General features: G+C 47.5%; 2 protein-coding genes across 3 annotated transcripts in view; one reads left to right on the top strand and one right to left on the bottom strand.

Moving 5' to 3' along the window:
• Window positions 1–7,318, bottom strand: part of gatm (glycine amidinotransferase (L-arginine:glycine amidinotransferase)) — a 47,488-nt gene extending 40,170 nt beyond the window's left edge. The window contains exon 1 of one of the 2 annotated variants that reach the window (XM_085968310.1): window positions 7,158–7,318. In XM_085968310.1, coding sequence (XP_085824436.1) covers window positions 7,158–7,226 — 69 coding nt within the window. In that variant the 5' untranslated portion in view covers window positions 7,227–7,318. The remainder of the gene's footprint in view (window positions 1–7,157) is intronic. The other variant, XM_085968309.1, reaches the window with a different exon arrangement.
• A 5,833-nt stretch (window positions 7,319–13,151) lies between these two features.
• LOC147099856 (long-chain fatty acid transport protein 2-like) overlaps window positions 13,152–21,437 on the top strand; it is a 42,231-nt gene continuing 33,945 nt past the window's right edge. Inside the window, exons 1-3 of the mRNA XM_085968307.1 lie at window positions 13,152–13,712; window positions 19,165–19,374; window positions 19,816–19,974. Coding sequence (XP_085824433.1) covers window positions 13,238–13,712; window positions 19,165–19,374; window positions 19,816–19,974 — 844 coding nt within the window. The 5' untranslated portion in view covers window positions 13,152–13,237. The remainder of the gene's footprint in view (window positions 13,713–19,164; window positions 19,375–19,815; window positions 19,975–21,437) is intronic.

Raw genomic sequence — 21,437 nt, 5'->3', positions numbered from 1 at the left:
AGGAACAGGGGGAGGCAATATACACTTAATGGCACAGTTTTAAAGAGTGTGCAGGGACAGAGGGACCTGGGAGCTAATGTGCATAGGTCCCTGAAGGTGGCAGGACATATTGAGAGAGTGGTTAACAAAGCATATGGGATCTTGGGCTTCATAAATAGAGGTATTGAGTACAAAAGTAGATGAGTTATGCTCTTTATAAAAGTGCTGGTTAGGTCACAACTGGAGTATTGCGTCCAGTTCTGGTCACCACTATATAAACTATATAAGCCAGTCAGTTTAACCTCGGTAGTGGGGAAGCTTTTAGAAACAATGATCAGGGTCAAAATTAACAGTCACTTGGGACAAATGTGGATTAATTAAGGAAAGCCAGCACAGAAATTCTGTTTAACCAACTTGATCGAGTTTTTTGATAAGGGAACAGAGAGGGTTGATGAGGGTAATGCGGTTGACGTGCTGCACATGGATTTCCAAAGGGCGTTCGACAAAGTGCCACATAATAGGCTTGCCAGCAAAGTTAAAGCCCATGGAATAAAAGGGACAGTGGCAGCATGATACGAAATTGGCTAAGTGGCAGGAAACAGTAGTGGTTAATGGTTGTTTTTCAGACTGGAGGAAGGTATACAGTGGTGTTCTCCAGGGGTCAGTTCTAGGACCACTGCTTTTCTTGATATATATTAATGACTTGGATGTGGGAGTACAGGGCACAGTTTCAAAATTTGCAGATGACAAAACTTGGAAGTAAAGTGAACAGTGAGAAGGAGAGTGATAGACTTCAAGAGGACATAGACAGGCTGGTGGAATGGACAGACACATGGCAGAAGAAATTTAACGCAGATAACTGTGAAGTGAAACATTTTGGTAGGAAGAACGAGGAGAGGAAATATAAACTAAAGGGTACAATTCTAAAGGGGGTGCATGAACAGAGAGACCTGGGGGTATATGTGCACAAATCGTTGAAGGTGGCAGGGCAGGTTGAGAAAGCGGTTAAAAAGGCTTATGGGATCCTGGGCTTCATAAATAGAGGTATAGAGTACGAAAGAGTGGAAATGATGATGAACCTGTATGAAACACTGGTTCAGCCTCAACTGAAGTATTGTGTCCAATTCTGGGCACCGCACTTTAGGAAGGATGTGAAGGCCTCAGAGAAGGTGCAGAAAAGATTTACGAGGCTGATTCCAGGGATGAGGGACTTCAGTTACGTTGATAGACTGGAGAAGCTGGGGTTATTCTCCTTGGAGCAGAGAAGATTGAGAGGAGATTTTATAAAGGTGTTCAAAATCATGAGGGGTCTGGACAGAGTAGATAGAGAGAAACTGTTCCCATTGGCAGAAGGGTTGAGAACCAGAGGACATAGATTTAAGGTGATTAGCAAAAGAATCAAAGGCGACAGGAGGAAAAACTTTTTTCCGCAGCGAGTGATTGGGATCTGGAATGCACTGCCTGAAAGGGTGGTACTCAAAAAGGAACTGGTTACTCGACTCCTGTACAATACATCACTTTTCTAAAAGGAAATCAGAATGAAACAAACCTTCCTTAACACCAAAAGTACAGAACATTTAAGTCCTTTACAATACCCCATTTAATTAGAGGAATGTCAAATTGTTATTGCCTAGGCAGTCTAATTGTGCTGATTCTGTTCCTCTCCTGCGCTGTGCCAAACTCAATTGAGGCTTTCAAAAGGGAATTGGATAAGTACCAGAATGAAAAATATTTGCTGGGCTACAGAAAAGGGCGGGGGAGTGGGACTAGCTGAATTGCTCTTGCAAAGAGCTGGCACAGGCTTGACGGGCCGAATGGCCTCCTCCTGTGCTGTAACCATTCTCTGATACAACAAGACGGAAAATAACGAATGGCAATTTAGTGCTTTGTAACCTGATGATTATTAATGTACACAAACTTTTATGGTCATTCACATTTCAGTGAGTGTTGCTGAAACAGACCGACGGCTTTAGCATATCTTCTTTCAATTCTTTTTCTGGCCCAGCTGTTAAAGGGCAGTTGCTGGGCCAGACACTTCTATTTCTGGGCCTCTGCGGACTACACTTGTGAAAGGGAATGTCAGGGCAAGCGAGATGTGTCAGCAGTGCTGTGCTCGGTGCTTGTTACTCAAAAAGGAACTGGTCGCTCGACTCCTGTACAATACATCACTTTTCTAAAAGTAAATCAGAACGAAACAAACCATCCTTAACACCAAAAGTACAGAACATTTAAGTCCTTTACAATACCCCATTTAACAAGAGTGTCAATTTGTTATTGTCTAGACAGTCTAATTGTGCTGATTTTGTTCCTCTCCTGCGCAGTTGTTGCACGCAAGACCATTTCTGGAATTCTCCATTTGGTAATCTTCAATCTCAACCAGTCCAGGTTGGGAGAAGGTGCATCTCCACTGGGATATGGGAGGCAGGCCAGGCCATGCAGTCAAGCTGGGTTACACAACAGCAGGGGCACAGGACTGGCATCCACTCATCTGCCCTTCCTCCCACAGGTAGAGTTTTTCAATATTTATTCCTGGGATTTATTGTCCATCCCTAGGTACCCAGAGTCTATTAACTTCTCTTGTAAGGTATATTGTCTATGAATTGCTCTCACCTGGCACGGCCCTATTACATTCATGTTATGCTATCGCAGGACAGACGACAGCAGAAGATAGAATGGGAGAAAAATTCAGTATCGCCCCATTTGGGGTGCCATTATCGGCCGTGCGCAAAGTTTATCTGAGGAAAGATGTTCTTGCCATGGAAGGAGTGCAGCGAAGATTCACCTGGGATGGCAGGAATGACATATGAGGAGAGATTGGGTCGATTGGGCTTATACTTGCTGGAGTTTAGAAGAATGAGAGGGGATCTCATTGAAACTTATAAAATTCTAACAGGACTGGACAGACTAGTTGCAGGAAGGATGTTCCCGATGGTCGGGGAGTCCAGAACCAGGGGTCACAGTCTACGGATAAGGGGTAAGCCATTTAGGACAGAGATGAGGAGGAATTTCTTCACCCAGAGAGTGGTGAACCTGTGGAATTCTCTACCATAGAAGGCAGTAGAGGCCAATTCATTAAATATATTCAAGAAGGAGTTGGATATATTTCTTAAGGTTAAAGGGATCAAGGGGTATGGGGAGAAAGCAGGGACAGGGTACTGAATTTGGATGATCAGCCATGATCGCATTGAATGGCGGAGCAGGCTCGAGGGGCCGAATGGCCTACTCCTGCTCCTATCTTCTATGTTTCTATGTTTAGCCATGGTGTGGAGATGCCGGAGTTGGACTGGGGTGGACAAATGTAAGAAGTCACACAACACCAGGTTATAGTCCAACAGCTTTATTTGAAATCACAAGCTTTCGGAGCGCTGCTCCTTCTTCAGGTGAAGTGGAGAAATGCATAAAGACACAGCTTATATAGTCAGTCAGAGAATCATGTCAGATGTTTACAGGTAACCTTTCCAACTGTCATTTATCACACCTCGGCAGAGAGATAATCACAGCAGTCAAAGGTGTGAATGGTGTCCAAACAGGTCAGTCAGGGAAACATTACATCAAAGAACAATGAGGTGGGGTCACAAGGGGTCAAATATTGCAGATGCTGGGGTCTGTATGAAAAACAAAAAAACAGACAAAAAACATTTTTTTTGGCTGGAAATCACAGCAGGTCCGGCCGCATCTGTGTAGAGAGAACAAGCCAATGTCGACTCGAGTCTGGATGACCCTGCGTCAGGTGGGGTTACATGTAGCGTGACATGAACCCAAGATCTCGGTTGAGGCCGTCCTGATGGGTGCGGAACTTGGCTATCAGTTTCTGCTCGACGATTTTGCGTTGTCGTGTGTCTCGAAGGCATCCTTGGAGAATGCTTACCCGAAGATCGGAGGCTGAATGTCCTTGACTGCTGAAGTGTTCCCCGACTGGGAGGGAACACTCCTGCCTGGTGATTGTTGCGCGGTGTCCGTTCATCCGTTGTCGCAGTGTCTGCATGGTCTCGCCGATGTACCATGCTCCGGGGCATCCTTTCCTGCAACGTATGAGGTAGACAACGTTGGCCGAGTCACATGAGTATGTACCATGTACCTGGTGGGTGGTGTCCTCACGTGTGATGATGGTATCTGTGTTGATGATCTGGCATGTCTTGCAGAGGTTGCTGTGGCAGGGTTGTGTGGTGTCGTGGTCGCTGTTCTCCTGAAAGCTGGGTAATTTGCTGCGAACGATGGTCTGTTTGAGGTTAGGCGGCTGTTTGAAAGCGAGTAGTGGAGGCGTGGGGATGGCCTTAGCGAGGTGTTCGTCGTCATCGATGACATGTTGAAGGCTGCGAAGAACATGGCGTAGTTTCTCCGCTCCGGGGAAGTACTGGACGACGAAGGGTACTCTGTTGGTTGTGTCCCGTGTTTGTCTTCTGAGGAGGTCTATGCGATTTTTCGCTGTGGCCCGTCGGAACTGTCGATCGACGAGTCGAGCGTCATATCCCGTTCTTACAAGGGCGTCTTTCAGTGTCTGTAGGTGTCCATCGCGTTCCTCCTCGTCTGAGCAGATCCTGTGTATTCGCAGGGCTTGTCCATAGGGGATGGCTTCTTTAACGTGGTTAGGGTGGAAGCTAGAGAAGTGAAGCATCGTGAAGTTGTCCGTGGGCTTGTGGTAGAGTGAAGTGCTGAGGTGTCCGCCTTTGATGGAGATTCGTGTGTCCAGGAATGAGACCGATTCTGAGGAGTAGTCCATGGTGAGTTTGATGGTGGGATGGAACTTGTTGATGTTATCGTGTAGTCTTTTCAGTGATTCTTCGCCGTGGGTCCATAGGAAGAAAATGTCGTCGATGTATCTGGTGTATAGCGTTGGTTGGAGATCCTGTGCAGTGAAGAAGTCTTGCTCGAACTTGTGCATGAAGATGTTTGCGTATTGGGGTGCGAATTTGGTCCCCATGGCTGTTCCGTGTGTTTGGGTAAAGAACTGGTTGTCGAAGGTGAAGACATTGTGGTCAAGGATGAAGCGGATGAGTTGTAGGATGGCGTCTGGAGATTGGCTGTTGTTGGTGTTGAGTACTGAGGCTGTCGCAGCGATGCCGTCATCGTGGGGGATACTGGTGTAGAGTGCCGAGACGTCCATCGTGGCGAGGAGTGTTCCTGGTTCAACTGGTCCGTGGGTGCTGAGTTTCTGTAAGAAGTCTGTAGTGTCGCGACAGAAGCTGGGGGTTCCCTGTACGATGGGTTTCAGGATGCCCTCGACATATCCAGAGAGGTTCTCACACAGGGTTCCGTTGCCTGATGCGATAGGACGTCCAGGTGTGTTGGCTTTGTGTATCTTTGGGAGGCAGTAGAAGTCTCCCACGCGGGGAGTACGTGGGATGAGAGCATGTAGGATGCTTTGAAGGTCTGGATCGAAGGTTTTGATCAGTCTGTTGAGTTGGCGGGTGTGTTCTTTGGTCGGATCTGCGGGTAACTGTCTGTAGTGTTCCTGGTTGTCCAGTTGTCGGTATACTTCTTTGCAATAGTCCGTTCTGTTCTGTATGACGATGGCACCTCCTTTGTCTGCTGGTTTGATGACGATATTGCGGTTGGTCTTGAGAGCATGGATGGCGTTGCGTTGTGCTCGGGTGACATTCTGGACTGTCTTGTGAGTGCGGCTGATGAATCTGGCGTTGATGCATCTCCTGACAGCTTGAGCATACATGTCAAGCTTAGGGCAGCGACCCTCCGGAGGGGTCCAATTTGACTCTTTCTTCTTCGGTTGCTGCACTGCGGATCCCTCTGTCTGCTGTTCCAGATCATTGATTGTCTCGTTGGGTTCGCTGCTGACATCTTGGGATTTGTGGAAGAATTCCCGGAGCCTCATTCTCCTGATGAATTCCTCTGTGTCTGCCGTGAGACCGATGGGGTCCATTTTGGTGGTGGGGCAGATGTTTAGCGCCTGGCGCTAATTATCGCCTCCGACAGCAAACTTGGCTTTTATCGCCCCTGGAGGTGATTGGAGCGCTAAATCAGGCGCTTCACACCTGTCTTAAGGCGCAAAGGCCGAGTAGCTACCTCAGAGCGCTGGCGAAGCAAGGAAGAGCAAATCAAAATGAACCTGCAAAGTGCTGCTCAGTACTCAAAACTCCTTCACACAGCGTTGAATCTCTCCAGAAGTTTCTCTCTCTCTCTCTCTCTCAGAATGCGTGGTGCAAAAATGTCACCGACAAAAAAAGGCAGGAAGCGGTCGCCTTTAAATATCGCTCCCCCAGTCCTTTCTGATAGCATAACGCTCCCCTCAACCTGTCATTGCAAGCGGCAGGCAATAAGGCAGGGGGCGCCACTCAATATCCGGTCCGGGGCACTAACGGGGCGTTGCGCACTCGACAGACGTCACAATCTGCCGGCGCAGGAGATCGTGGCGGGAGTGTTTAGCACCGCCACAAAATGTCTAGTTAATTTCGCGAGCAGACATCACCGCGCCCCACTATCGCCCTCTTAAGGCGCTAACAGGAGGCGCAAACAACTGAATTTTTCCCCCGTTAATGTAATTACAGCTGGACAGACTCCAATCCCAGGTACAGGAATGAAGCGGAAAACAAGCTGTAGAAGGGTTTCCACCCGAAACGTTGACTCTAATTTCTCTCTCCACGGATGTTGCCTGGTCTGCTAAGTTTTTCCAGCATTTTCTGTTGTTATTTCTGGGTTACACCTGGTTACCCTTCGAAAGAAAGCCGCACCTTGTGTGTGTGAAAGAGATGGAGCCAGCTCCCAGGGGCTAAGCCTCAGTTATCCCGCCATTTGATACTCTTCCCACTTTTTCTTATTCTCGCTTTAAGATGTTTTCCTGTCACCAATTTTCCTCATTTCCTTTTTCTAGCATTTAATCTCAAATTTTCTATTTTACGCATTTTTAAATCTCAAAAGCATCATTCTCGTTTTTCATGCCCTTTGCATCCGAGCGAATCTGTTTTTAGATTTATGATCAGAAATGGAATTTAGAAATTATTAGTTTGTTGTAAAGTTTCTCCTCATGAAACTCTTAGGGGCGGAGGACTGTGTCTGTGTTAATAACAAATTTGTTGGAGACTAGTCGCTAGCAGAAAGTTTCCCTGTCCTAACTTTATGGTTCGGGCCAGAGTGGAGTTACCTGGGACCCCCCGGGACTCCTCCCGGATCAGCCTGGGACCCCTTGGACCGGCACATTAACGGAAGGAACCGGGCATACTGACCATAGCTCCTAAGAAATGGGCAGACTCGGCTCCTCTGCTACCTCCGCGGAGACACCTCACCCGGATCATGGTCCTTAGCTGCTTTAGACGTGATCTCGCCTCTCGGTTCCTCCGTCGCTGGGAGCTGAGCCTGGAGCAAGTGGCCAAGTGGGAACTCGGACCTTTAAAGGGACACCGCAGGCCTCCCATTGGCTGCTATTGACAGCCTGGTTGACGTTTCAAAGACAAGCTCAAGATTTCCAAACTTAGACATTGTGTCGGGGTCACAATGCGAGAAGTGAGTCCGAGCCTGGGCTCCTGCTGGATTCACACTGACCTCTGATCATTGTGTTCCCCAGGCGCTCCCAGCAGGGCTGCTGGGACCCACTCCAGCAGCCCGCGGTTCAAGGAGCCCCTCTGATGTTGCAGGTGCAGAGAAGGTGTCCAACACCTCGACACTAAAGGAGATGCCCAGCTTCGGCCACCCCCCCACACACATCTCACACCCCTCCCCACCCCCAACCCCCCCCCCCCAGACACCCCCCCCACACATCCCACACCCCCACACCCCACACTCCCCCCCACACCCCTCCCCACCCCCAACCCCCCCCCCAGACACCCCCCCACACCCCCCCCCCCCCAACACACACACACAGGAGCTGGGGGGTGAAGGTCAGGAGCTCGGGGGTGAAGGTCAGGAGCTCGGGGGATGAAGGTCAGGAGCTGGGGGGTGAAGGTCAGGAGCTGGGGGGTGAAGGTCAGGAGCTCGGGGGATGAAGGTCAGGAGCTGGGGGGTGAAGGTCAGGAGCTGGGGGGTGAAGGTCAGGAGCTCGGGGGGTGAAGGTCAGGAGCTGGGGGGTGAAGGTCAGGAGCTCGGGGGTGAAGGTCAGGAGCTGGGGGGGTGAAGGTCAGGAGCTGGGGGTGAAGGTCAGGAGCTGGGGGGTGAAGGTCAGGAGCTCGGGGGATGAAGGTCAGGAGCTGGGGGGTGAAGGTCAGGAGCTGGGGGTGAAGGTCAGGAGCTCGGGGGGTGAAGGTCAGGAGCTGGGGGGTGAAGGTCAGGAGCTCGGGGGTGAAGGTCAGGAGCTGGGGGGATGAAGGTCAGGCGCTCGAGGGATGAAGGTCAGGAGGGGAGGGAGCACAGAAAGAACAGTGAGAGCGGTGGAGGAGAATGTGATCTAGATGGGAAGATGGATCAGATTCTGCCCCCTCTGTCAGAGCTGGATCACGTTCTTCCTCCTCCCCCCTGGACCTGGATCATGCTCTTGACCACCAACAGGAGTGAGTTGATTCCTTGGAAAGTCCAGCACATGTGCGGCCAATGACGTCATTAGACTGGATGAAATCCGGAAGTCAGGACACTGGCACTCTTCACGCCTAATGTAAAATGTGACACCCCACCCCCTACACTTTCTACCCAATAAATCTGTGAACAATCTGTGACCTACACACAATGCCCCATCAGTCACCGCCGCTCTCACCCAGAGTGTTTAGTTTGACCATGTGATTAGTGACAGTGTGGTTACTTCCAGTTTTGGCCGACCTGTGATGTCATGCTTCATGTGCCGAGCCACTCGATGATGTCATTCTACGGCTCCGCTAGTGATGTCACTTGCAATGACGTCACCCTCACCTGTTCTTTATGAATGAAAGGCGGCCCTCACTGAACCAACCTCGCTCTCACATTATGTAAAATAGTTAATGTTGAGGATTCAGTCTGAGAAACGGCGGCAGCGCAACCCGCAGGATCTCGCATCGCCCGTTCATGGGGTCGCATTTTTGAAGGTCAACTCAAACTCAGCATTGCTGAATAGCTCAGCGGTGTGCAGGCGTGGCCTGATGGCACCATTGCCGATTCCTACCATCACACTGCTGATTCAAAAACAAAATACTGCAGATGCTGGAAATCTGGTATAAAATGCTGGGAACACTCAGCAAATCAGGCAGCATTTACAGAAAGAGGAACAGAGTTAATGTTTCAGATTCTGAAGAAAGGACATCAACCTGAAACGGTAACTCTGCTTCTCTCTCCACAGATGCTGCCTGACTTGCTGAGTGTTTCCAGCAGTTTCTGTTATATCACTCACCTGTTGCTTGGCAGGAGGTCGACAGGGTAGGCTGTACGTAGCCGCGTTAGAGTTATCTTGCTTTTCTGGGTGACCCTGCACATTAACAGGTAGAGGCCACTGTCATGGCTGCACTGGAGCAGCAAAGCTCTGATACATGGGTCTTCTGCACCTCACCTGGGATATTGTCACAGCCCATTGACCAGGGCCACTTCCCCATTGCATGTGGAGTGAAACAGTGGAAATAATCTTTCACTATTTTAAAAAAAGGGGAGAGGGATAAACCCGGCAACTACAGGCCAGTCAGCCTAATGTCGGTGGTGGGGAAACTTCTAGAGACAATAATCCACGACAAAATTAATTGTCATTTGGAAAAGTCTGGGCTAATACTTGAAAGTACAACAACAACTTGTATTTATATAGCGCCTTTAACGTAGTAAAACGTCCCAAGGCACTTATCAACAGTATTAAAGGACATAAAATTTGACACCGAGCCACATAAGGAGAAGGTGACCAAAAGCTTGGTCAAAGAGGTAGGATTTAAGGAGCGTCTTAAAGGAGGAAAGAGAGGTAGCAAGGCGGAGAGGTTTAGGGAGGGAATTCCAGAGCTTAGGGCCCAGGTAACAGAAGGCACGGCCACCAATGGTTGAGCGATTATAATCAGGGATGATCAAGAGGCCAGAATTAGAGGAGCGCAGAGGTCTCGGGGGGGGGGGTTGTGGGGCTGAAGGAGATTACAGAGATAGGGAGGGGCGAGGCCATGGAGGGATTTGAAAACAAGGATGAGAATTTTGATATCGAGGCGTTGCTTAACCGGGAGCCAATGTAGGTCAGCGAGCACAGGGGTGATGGGTGAGTGGGACTTGGTGCGAGTTAGGACACGGTCAGCCGAGTTTTGGATGACCTCAAGTTTATGTAGGATGGAATGTGGGAGGCCGGCCAGGAGTGCGATGGAATAGTCAAGTCTAGAGGTAACAAAGGCATGGATGAGGGTTTCAGCAGCGGATGAGCTGAGGCAAGGGTGGAGATGGGCGATGTTACGGAGGTGGAAGTAGGCGGTCTTAGTTATGCTGCGGATATGTGGTCAGAAGCTCATTTCAGGGTCAAATATGACACCAAGGTTGCGAACAGTGTGGTTCAGCCTCAGACAGATGTTAGGGAGAGGGATGGAGTCAGTGGCCAGGGTACTCTGCCCTCCCTGATTCCACCCCAACCCTTCAGCACTCCTCGACCTTCCTACTCTCCTGCCATCGTCACATGCTTGACTCCCTCTTAGATAAGCCTACAGCTTCCCTTTGTGCCTCTCTTGGTATCCTCCGAAGGGCCCATTGAGGCACTCATTGCTGCCTCCTTAGGAGCAGCAACCCCAATGGTCCCATCCGACTCTCTCGCCGACCTTCCTGCCCAGCGCGCCCACTGGGGGTTAATCTTTCCAACCTCCTTCCCGTGCCACTCACCCCTGCCAATGCTGACCCTGTGCACTCTGCCAGTGGATCAGCTATCACCGCCCCTCTCTGCATCTCCCTCCACAATGTCCATTCAATTGTGAACAAGGCTCTTGCCATCCATGTGCTTATTGTGGATGAGGGGTGATGACACCTTCCCCCTAAATGAAGCCTCCCCGCCTGGCTATACCTCCCACCACTGCGGTGGTGAAGTGGCTCTTATCACCACATCACACCTTGGTCTGTCCCCCTACTCCTCGTGCGCCTTCTCCTCCTTTGAGCATCTCACCTTGTTGCACCCCTCTCACCTCTCATTTAAAACCCTCAATTTCTACTGCCCAAACAAGAACCATGCCATATAAATGCAAGTTGTTGTTGTTGTGGTTGTGGTTGTTTTTCAGACTGGAAGGAGGTATACAGTGGTGTTCCCCAGGGGTCGGTATTGGGATCACTGCTCTTTTTGATATATATTAATGACCTGGACTTGGGTATCGGGGGCATCATTTCAAAGTTTGCAGATAACATGGAAGTCAGAAATGTAGTAAACAGTGAGGAGGATAATAGCAGACTTCAGCAGGACATAGACAGACTGGTGAAATGGGCTGACACATGGCAGATGAAATTTAATGCAGAGAAGTGTGAAGTGATACATTTTGGGAGGAAAAATGAGGAGAAGCAATACCATTTTAAAGGGGGTGCAGGAACAGAGAGACCTGGGGGTTCACATACACAAATCTTTGAAGGTGGCAGGACAAGTTATGAAAGTTGTTAAAAAAGCAGACGGGATCCTTGACTTTATAAACAGAGGCAGAGAGACAAAAGCAAGACCTACGTATGGAGGCAGGGGCAAGGCTGAGGTACTAAATGAGTATTTCGCATCTGTCTTCACCAAAGTCATAGTGAAAGAGGAGGTAGTTGAGATACTGGATGGGATAAAAATTGATAAGGAGGAGCTACTAGAAAGGCTGGCTGTACTGAAAGTAGATAAGTCACCAGAAGCAGATGGGATGCATCCTAGGATGCGGAGGGAAGTAAAGGAGGAAATCGCGGAGGTACTGGCCATAATCGTCCAATCCTCCTTGGATACGGGGGTGGTGCCAGAGGACTGGAGAATTGCAAATGTTACACCCTTGTTCAAAAAAGGGTGTAAGGATAAACCCAGCAACTACAGGCCAGTCAGTTTAACCTCGGTAGTGAGGAAGCTTTTAGAAACAATGATCAGGGTCAAAATTAACAGTCACTTGGACAAGTGTGGATTAATTAAGGAAAGCCAGCACGGATTTGTTAAAGGCAAATTGTGTTTAACCAACTTGATTGAGTTTTTTGATGAGGTAACAGAGGGTTGATGAGGGTAATGTGGTTGACGTGGTGTACATGGACTTCCAAAAGGTGTTCGACAAAGTGCCACATATTAGGCCTGCCAGCAAAGTTGAACATACATACATACGAATTAGGAGCAGGAGTCGGCCACTCGGCCCTTCGAGCCTGCTCCGCCAATCAATAAAGTCATGGCTGATCCGATTACTCCACATTCCCGCCTACCCCCGATAACCTTTCACCCCCTTGCTTATCAAGAATCTACCTACCTCTGCCTTAAAAATATTCAAAGACTCTGCTTCCACTGCCCTCTGAGGAAGAGAGCTGCAAAGACTCACGACCCTCTGTGAGAAACATTTCTCCTCATCTCTGTCTTAAATGGGCGACCCCTTATTTTTAAACAGTGACCCCTAGTTCTCGATTCTCCCACAAGAGGAAACATCCTCTCCACATCCACCCTGTCCAGACCCCTCAGGATCTTATATGCTTCAATCAAGTCACCTCTTATTCTTCTAAACTCCAGCTGATACAAGCCTAGCCTGTCCAACCTTTCCTCATAAGACAACCCGCCCATTCCAGGTATTAGTCTGGTAAACCTTCTCTGAACTGCTTCCAACAAATGAGACCAATACTGTACACAGTTCTCCCATGGAATGAAGGGGACAGTGGCAGCATGGATAGGAAATTGGCTCAGTGACAGGAAACAGAGAGTAGTGGCGAACGGAAGGTATACAATGGTGTTCCCCAGGGGTCGATACTAGGACCACTGCTTTTCTTGATATATATTAATGATTTGGACCTGGGTGTACAGGGCACAGTTTCAAAATTTGAAGATGGCACAAAACTTGGAAGTATAGTGAACAGGATAAGTACCTGAAGGAAAACATTGCAGGGCTGTGGGGAAAGGGCGGGGGAGTGGGACTAGCTGAAGTGCTCCTGCAGAGAGCCGACACGGGCTCGACGGGCCGAATGGCCTCCTTCTGTGCTGTAACCTTTCTATGACGGTGTAGCTGTCCCTAAGGAATGTATTCACGGCTGGGTGATTAACCACCAGAAGAGGTTCGAGCCCTTGCTGGATGGAACCAAAGTAACTGTCTGCACATGCACGCAGTGTGCATGGGTACACTGGCCTTCACTGGGTAGATTATTGATGGTGACGAACTGTTTTGTTTTTTGTGAATCAGCAATGCTGCCAACACCCCGCCCACACGCTGTTGAGAGCTCCGCGGCAGCTTCCCCTTCGCTTGGATTTGTTTCGGGCACTGGTCAGACCACAATGTCCACCTTCTACATCCTGCTGGCCGGTTCGCTGCTCGCCGCCCTCCTGCTCAGGACTTTCTTCCCCTACTTGTGGCAGGACCTGAGAGTGACGCTCAGGTTTTTCGCCTTCTCAGTCAAGTTCTATAGTTACAGGAAGACGACGCCCCCTGTCACATTGCTGGACGTTTTCCTGCAAAAGGTGCAGAAATGCCCCAACAAACCCTTCCTGGTGTTCGAGGGGCGAGTCCTGACCTACTCGGACCTGGACAGACACAGTAACAAGCTGGCCAGGGCCGTGCAGGGTCGGGCCGGGCTCAAGGAGGGGGACTGCGTGGCGATCTTACTGGGGAACGAGCCCCTCTTCGTGTCCCTGTGGCTCGGACTCTGTAAACTGGGCTGTGTCGTTGCATTTCTCAATTACAACATCCGAGGCAAGTCTCTGCTCCACTGTTTCCAGCGCAGCGGAGCCCAGCTGTTGATCGTAGGTCCAGGTGAGGTGCTTCTATATATAGAAATCATAGCAACTTACAGCACAGAAGGAGGCCATTCGGCCCGTCGTGTCTGTGCCGGCTCTTTGAAAGAGGGACCTGCCCAACTCCCTTTCAAAATTATTTATGGAATCAACTCTGAGTGAAAACATTTCTTCCCATTTCCCCTCTAGATCTTTTCCCAATGATTTTGAATCTACGACCTCTGGTTATTGACCCACTCGCCTGAGGGAATATATTTCTCTCTCTACTCTATCAAAACCCCTCATCATCTGGAAACCTCTATTAGGTCACCTCTTAACCTCTGTTCCAAGGAGAACAGTCCGAACTTTTTCCAACCTCTCCCCATAACTGAAGTCCCTCCTCCCTGGTAACATCCTGGGAAACCTCCTCTGTACTCTCTCCAGGGCCTTTACATCTTTCCTGAAGTGTGAGGCCCAGAATTGTCCACAATACTCCAGCTGAGACCTAACCAGCGATTTATAAAGTTTGAGCAGGATCTCTTTGCTTTTATATTCTATTCCTCTATATATAAACCCAAGTAACCCGTACACTTGTTTAACCACCTTATCAACTTGCCCTGCCACCTTTAAGGATTTGTGTATCTGGAAATCAAGGTCTCTCTGTTCATCGACACTTTTCAAAATTGTGCCATTTATTGCACACTGTCATTCCACATTAGTCCTCCCAAAGTGCATCTTTTCACACTTCTCCGCATTGAACTCCATCTGCCACACCTCCGCCCAGTTCACCATCCTGTCTGTGGAACGGGAGGGAGTAATAATCCTGTACATTATGTACATATATTTATTTTTCTATATCTTGTGTAAACAGTTGTGTAAAAGGAGTTTTCTCTTATAAAACACAGCTTTGTAAAAGAAATGAAAGTGCACAGGTGTAATCAGCAAATGTGAAGTCCATTTCTCCCGGGTTGCTGACCTTAGTATCCGGAATATCAATCCTCCATTCCTGGAGACTCTTGGAAATCCAGGAGGGTCGACAACCCTGTCTCGCACATGGGCATTGGGAACTGAAGGGTGTGAATTTAAACTCCATTTCACCTTCCACTTAACTGAAAAATGACGGAACATTTTATTTGGGGGGGGGGGGAAGTCCAGCAATGGTTTCCAACCAATTCATTCCCGAAATAACCTGATCGTTCCCTCACAGGTAGGCTACAGACTTGGGGAAGATGCAGTGAAGGGAGAGGGAGGAAATTGTAAAAAGAAACTTACTGGAATAGAAATATTATCACAAGTACTTACCTATATACTCTGTCCTATCCCTTCATAATTTTAAATATCTCTTATCAAATCACCTTGCAACCTTTTCTATTATAATGAAAATAGCCCAATTTTTCAAGTCTTTCTTCATCTTTGTATTTACTCATCCCAGGCAGCGGCCTCATGAATCTGTGGTGTACCCTCTCTATTGCCTCAACATCCTTCCTATAGTGCGTAGTCCAAAACCCACCTTCCATAGTGTGCAGGATTATTACCCCTTTATTTATCACCTCTTTCCTCCCCTGAGTATTTATCACCCTCCAAATTTCTCCAGCATTGTCACCCTCCTTGTCCCTTTCAGAGATTGTTACCCTCAGCCGTTATTAACCAGCTTCTTGCTGGTACATAAGAACATCAGAAATAGGAGCAGGAGTCGGCCATTCGGCCCTTCGAGCCTGCTCCGCCATTCAATGAGATCATGGCTGATCTTCGACCTCAACTCCATTCACCGGCGCTATCGCCATATCCCTTGATGCCTTTACTAGTCAGAAATCTATCGACTTCTGTTTTGAATGTACCCAATGACTGAGCCTCCACAGCCCTCTGGGGTAGAGATTTCCAAAGATTCACCACCCTCTGTGTGAAGAAATGCCTTCCCATCTCAGTCCTAAATGGCCGACCCTTTATCCTGAGGCTGTGGCCCCTGGTTCTAAACTCCCCAGCCAAGGGAAACATTCTCCCAGCATCCACCCTATCAAGCCCCGTAATAATTTTGTATGCTTCCTTTGTATGTAGGAATACAGGCCTAGTTTATTCAATCTCTTCTCATACTTAATTAAGAGGGGGGAAATGGAGTATGAGAGTAAGCTTGCAGGGAACATAAAAACTGACTCAAAGCTTCTATAAATATGTGAAGAGAAAAAGATTGGTGAAGTCAAGCATAGGTCCCTTGCAGTCAGAATCAGGGGAATTTATAATGGGGAACAAAGAAATGGCGGACCAATTAAATACATACTTTGGTTCTGTCTTCACAAAGGAGGACACAAATAACCTCCCAGAGATGTCGGGGAACATAGGGTCTAACGAGAGGGAGGAACTGAATGAAATCAGTATCTGTAGGGAATGGTGTTAGGGAAATTGACAGGATTGAAGGCCAATAAATCCCCAGGGCCTGATAATCTACATCCTAGGGTACTTAAGGAAGTGGCCCTAGAAATAGTAGATGCATTGCTGGTCATCTTCCAAAATTCTATAGACTCTGGAACAGTTCCCATGGATTGGAGGGTAGCTAATGTAACCCTACTATTTAAAAAAGGTGGTAGAGAGAATACGGGGAATGATAGACTGGTAAGCCTGACATCGGTAGTGGGGAAAATGCTAGAGTCGATTATAAAAGATGTAATAGCAGAGCACTTGGAAAACAGTGACAGGATCGGACAAAGTCAACATGGATTTACAAAAGGTAAATCATGCTTGACTAATCTACTGGAATTTTTTGAGGATGTAACTGGTAGAATAGATAAGGGAGAACCAGTGGATGTGGTGTATTTGGACTCTCAGAAGGCTTTCAATAAGATCCCGCATAAGAGATTAGTGTGCAAAGTTAAAGCACATGGGATTGGGGGTAAGGTACTGATTTGGATAGAGAACTTGTTGGCAGACAGGAAGCAAAGAGTTGGAATAAACGGGTCATTTTCCGAGTGGCAGGCAGTGACTAGTGGGGTACCGCAGGGATCGGTGCTAGGACCCCAACTATTCACAATATATATTAATGATCTAGACGACGGAACTAGATGTAATATCTCCAAGTTTGCAGACGACACAGCTGGGTGGGCGAGTGTGCTGTGAGGAGGATGCAGAGAAACTCCAGTATGATTTGGACAGGTTGGGTGATTTGGCAGATGCAGTATAATGTGGATAAATGCGAGGTTATCCACTTTGGTGGCAAAAACAGGAAGACAGATTATTATCTGAACGGCAATAGATTGGGAAAAGGGGAAGTGCAACGAGACCTGGGTGTCCTTGTGCACCAGTCACTGAAGGTAAGCATGCAAGTGCAGCAGGCGGTTAAGAAGGCAAATGATATGTTGGCCTTCATAGCAAGAGGATTCGAGTACAGGAGCAAGGATGTCTTGCTGCAGTTGTACAGGGCCTTGGTGAGACCACACCTTGAGTATTGTGTGCAGTTTTGGTCGCCTTATCTGAGGAAGGATGTTCTTGCCATGGAGGGAGTGCAGCGAAGATTCACCAGACTGATACCTGGGATGGCAGGAATGACGTATGAAGAGAGATTGGGTCGATTGGGCTTTATACTCGCTGGAGTTTAGAAGAATGAGGGGGGATCTCATTGAAACTTATAAAATTCTAACAGGACTAGACAGACTAGATGCAGGAAGGATGTTCCCGATGGTGGGGGAGTCCAGAACCAGGGGTCACAGTCTAAGGATAAGGGGTAAGCCATTTAGGACTGAGATGAGGAATTTCTTCACCCAGAGAGTGGTGAACCTGTGGAATTCTCTACCACAGAAGTCAGTTGAGGCCAATTCATTAAATATATTCAAGAAGGAGTTAGAGATATTTCTTAAGGCTAAAGGGATATGGGGAGAAAGCAGGGACAGGGTACTGAATTTGTATGATCAACCATGATCTCATTAAATGGTGGAGCAGGCTCGAGGGGCCGAATGGACTAGTCCTGCTCCTATCTTCTATATTTCTATACGACAGTCCCGCCATCCCAGGAATCAATCTCATGAACCTTCATTGCACTCCCTCTATGACAAGTATATCCTTCCTTAGGTAAGGAGACCAAAACTGTACACAGTAATCCAGGTGTGGTCTCACCAAGGCCCTGTATAATTGCAGTAAGACTTCTTTACTCCTGTATGTTGTTTGACTCTACAACTGTTGTATTTAGTCTATGAATAGTGGATCTCTAGTGTTAGTCCTGGTGAGTCGGAGGTCATGCTGTTCGATTGGGGAGAGGAGAGAACGGCAACATGAGCATTGAAAGGGGTTTGGAGTGATGTGTGGCAGATAGTGTGACTGGCTACCAATCAGGAAAGTGTGAGAGACTTTTTTTGCAAGTGCAGATTTAAAGTGTGATGCACATTTGAAAAAACTTTTAATATAATAAATAATATCTATAGTATTATAAAAAGGTGCATCACACTTCCTGTGTCATACTTGGGATAGGCTAACTATATGAGTTAAACTATTCTAAGCAAATCTCTTGATTTAAATCTCCTGGTTTATTATAAGAACATAAGAACATAAGAAATAGGAGCAGGAGTAGGCCAATCGGCCCCTCGAGCCTGCTCCGCCATTCAATAAGATCATGGCTGATCTGATCCTAACCTCAAATCTTCTATCACTCTGCATCCACCCGAACCCATGTGATCTCCCGGGAGAGGCGAAAAACCAGATAAAGACCCAATGGCCAATTTGGGAGAAAAAAATCTGGGAAATTCCTCTCCGACCCATCTAGGCGATCGAAATTCTTCCAGGAGATCACTCTGTCCCTATATTTTCTACAGTACTTACCTTCTGTAAAGGCGATCTCCACCCCAGCCAGGAACAGGAATAAAACCATCTCCTGAAATCTAACAGAATTAGAACACAGTAGGAGCAGAACAAGGCTACACGGCCCCTGGGCCCGCTCCACTACCCACAGGGCCATGACCATTCCGAACCCAGACTCATGTCCAATTTCCTGCCCGCTCCCCGTAACCCTTTATTCCCTTTACTTCTAGGAAACTATCTATTTCTGTTTTAAATTTATTTAATGATGTAGCTTCCACAGCTTTCTGGGGCAGCAAATTCCACAAACCTACCACCCTCTGAGTGAAGAAGTTTCTCCTCATCTCAGTTTTGAATGAGCAGCCCCTTATTTTAAGATTATGCCCCCTAGTTCTAGTTTCACCCATCATCGGGAACATCCTCCCCGCATCCACCCGATCCAACCCCTTCACAATCTTATATGTTTCAATAAGATCGCCTCTCATTCTTCTGAACTCCAATGAGTAGAGTCCCAATCTACTCAACCTCTCCTCATATGACCACCCCCTCATCCCCGGGATTAACCGAGTGAACCTTCTTTGTACTGACTCGAGAGCAAGTATGTCTTTTCTTAAGTATGGACACCAAAACTGTATGCAGTATTCCAGGTGCGGCCTCACCAATACCTTGTACAACTGCAGCAATACCTCCCTGTTTTTATTATTGTTGTTTTACAGACCTGAGGAGTTCAGTGGAGGAGGTGCTGCCCACTCTAAGAGAGGAAAATGTCACTGTTTTCACTCTGGATGACAAGTGTACCACAGAAGGCATTGAAAACCTGAATGATAAAATCCAAGCTGCTTCTGACCAGCCGTTGCCGCTATCCCTAAGGTCACATGTTACCCTCCGCACCCCTTTCATCTATATCTACACCTCGGGAACAACAGGTATAGAGGTGACCACAGCTTACACCTGGCAGCCCTGCTTTCATTCTCCTGCACATGTTACATTCTTACTGTCTAATTGATCTTTTAAATATGTTATTTTTCAGTAGGTTGTATCATGTCGTTGTAACCTAGACCAGTTTGCTATAGCACTGAAACCTAAGTTTCAAAAAATATTATTTGAAGATGTTTTAACTGGGGTGTTATGGAGCAGGTACAGTGAGACTAGCTCTCTCTTACACTGGGGTGCTGTGATGCACAATGAGGTTAAACGGTTAACCTTTTTTTAGAATCTATATTACATTGTTATGGAGTCATTAGCATTGCTTTACATCCCACCTGTTTCTACAGGGAAGGTTTATTCACTGTATCACAGGATTTAAATGAAAGGCCCGACAGCTTTTGTGCTGGTGTTACCTAATTTCTGTTTCTTTTGGTTTAAAGGTTTGCCCAAAGCTGCTATCATCAATCATTTTCGAGCACATGGTATTGCCGCCTTCACTACATCGTGTGGCCTCACCAGTAGTGACGTTATATACACCACCCTGCCTCTTTACCACAGTGCTGGCGCCTTGATTGGAATCTGTGGCTGCATTCATCTAGGTACGACTCTGGATCTGAACCCACTCTTAACTGCTTTAATCCTGTTCCCTCTCCCTGGTGTGGTCTGAGCTACCATTCTATTCCTTGCTTCTCCTCCTGGTCCCCCCTCAGATGCTGGATGTGGGAGGGTCTGAATCTACCTGCAAAGGAAAAGATGGGGAAAGAAATATGAATGTATAAAAATAAGCCCTTTGTCCAGAGCGAAGCCGCTCCGTCGATCCAGAGCGAAGCCGCTCCGTCGGTCCAGAGCGAAGCCGCTCGGTCGGTTCAGTTTTCATTTTAAAGTTATGCATTCTGTCCTTCTCTTTATATTTCATTAGAAATTCCTATGTTCACATGGTTGTGCTGTAGCACCTCCATTGGGGGGAGGGGGCAATTACAGCTTGGCAAGTTTACATAAACACTTTCCATTATAAATGTGGACAGAGGAATGTGTAATGGATAAACACAGGAAATGCATACAGACATTTCATTTTTATTGTATCATAGAATAGTGATGTCCCTCAGCATTGCTCATGAATGAAAAAGTAAATGGTTTAGTACTCAGAGCTGAAACATCTTCAGTCACTTGTTCTATGGAATTGCCCCCCTCCTAAATAGCGTCTCTCTTTCTCTCCCTGCACCATCAGAACAGATTTCCCCCTTCCCCCACTTTCCGAAAATGTTCGGCCATATTCATTGTTCATAAGAAATAGGAGCAGGAGTCGACCACTCGGCCCCTTGAGCCTGCTCCGCCATTCAGTAAGATTATGGCTGATCTTCCACCTCAACTCCACCTTCCCGCCCAATTCCCATATCCCTTGATTCCCTTTGTATCCAAAAGATGCATAACCTCTGCATAGCACCTAAAGATTTAAGGGTTCCTTGCCTGGCAACACGAAAACACAAACATAGAACAAAACAAGGCGACCTCCAGTGACCTGTATACAGCAACTATGGGGTTAATTGTTAAACCTGGGCACCTCAACCCTTGTATATGGCCACAGGCTTGGACCATTGGAGCCTCAATCCGCTGAGGAAACCTACCCTTCTACCTTTAGTTCATTTGCTAAAGCTGTTTTTATTGGTCCATATTGGGGGGAAAATCATATCGCTATTATTAATCATGTATTTTCTGAGATTTGAATACATGCATGGAGCTATTCAATTACACACTCTCCTCACAAGTGTCACTTTTTTGTTTAATTCATTTTTTGCCAAAACACAAATTGAACTAGAGCATTAACGGCACTGATGGAGAAAATGGAAGTGAGTGAGTGACTTTTTCTTTCTGCATTTTTAGTTCTGTCAGCAAAATCAGCATTGGCTTCAGCCACCTGACCAATGAAAACAGGGATTTAACATTGGCTTCAGCCAACGGACCAATGAAAACAGAGCTTTAGGACGCATTCCATTGAATTCAATGCTGCACTGCCTGTGGGTCTTCAGTAGGCAACAGTAACATTCAATCACAGAGGGGCTTA

This window comes from Somniosus microcephalus, chromosome 27 (genome assembly GCF_052327205.1).
Source record: "Somniosus microcephalus isolate GS21.2 chromosome 27, FLI_Smic_1.0, whole genome shotgun sequence".
NCBI lineage: Eukaryota > Metazoa > Chordata > Chondrichthyes > Squaliformes > Somniosidae > Somniosus > Somniosus microcephalus.
This window is presented reverse-complemented; position numbering and strand designations above follow the sequence as displayed.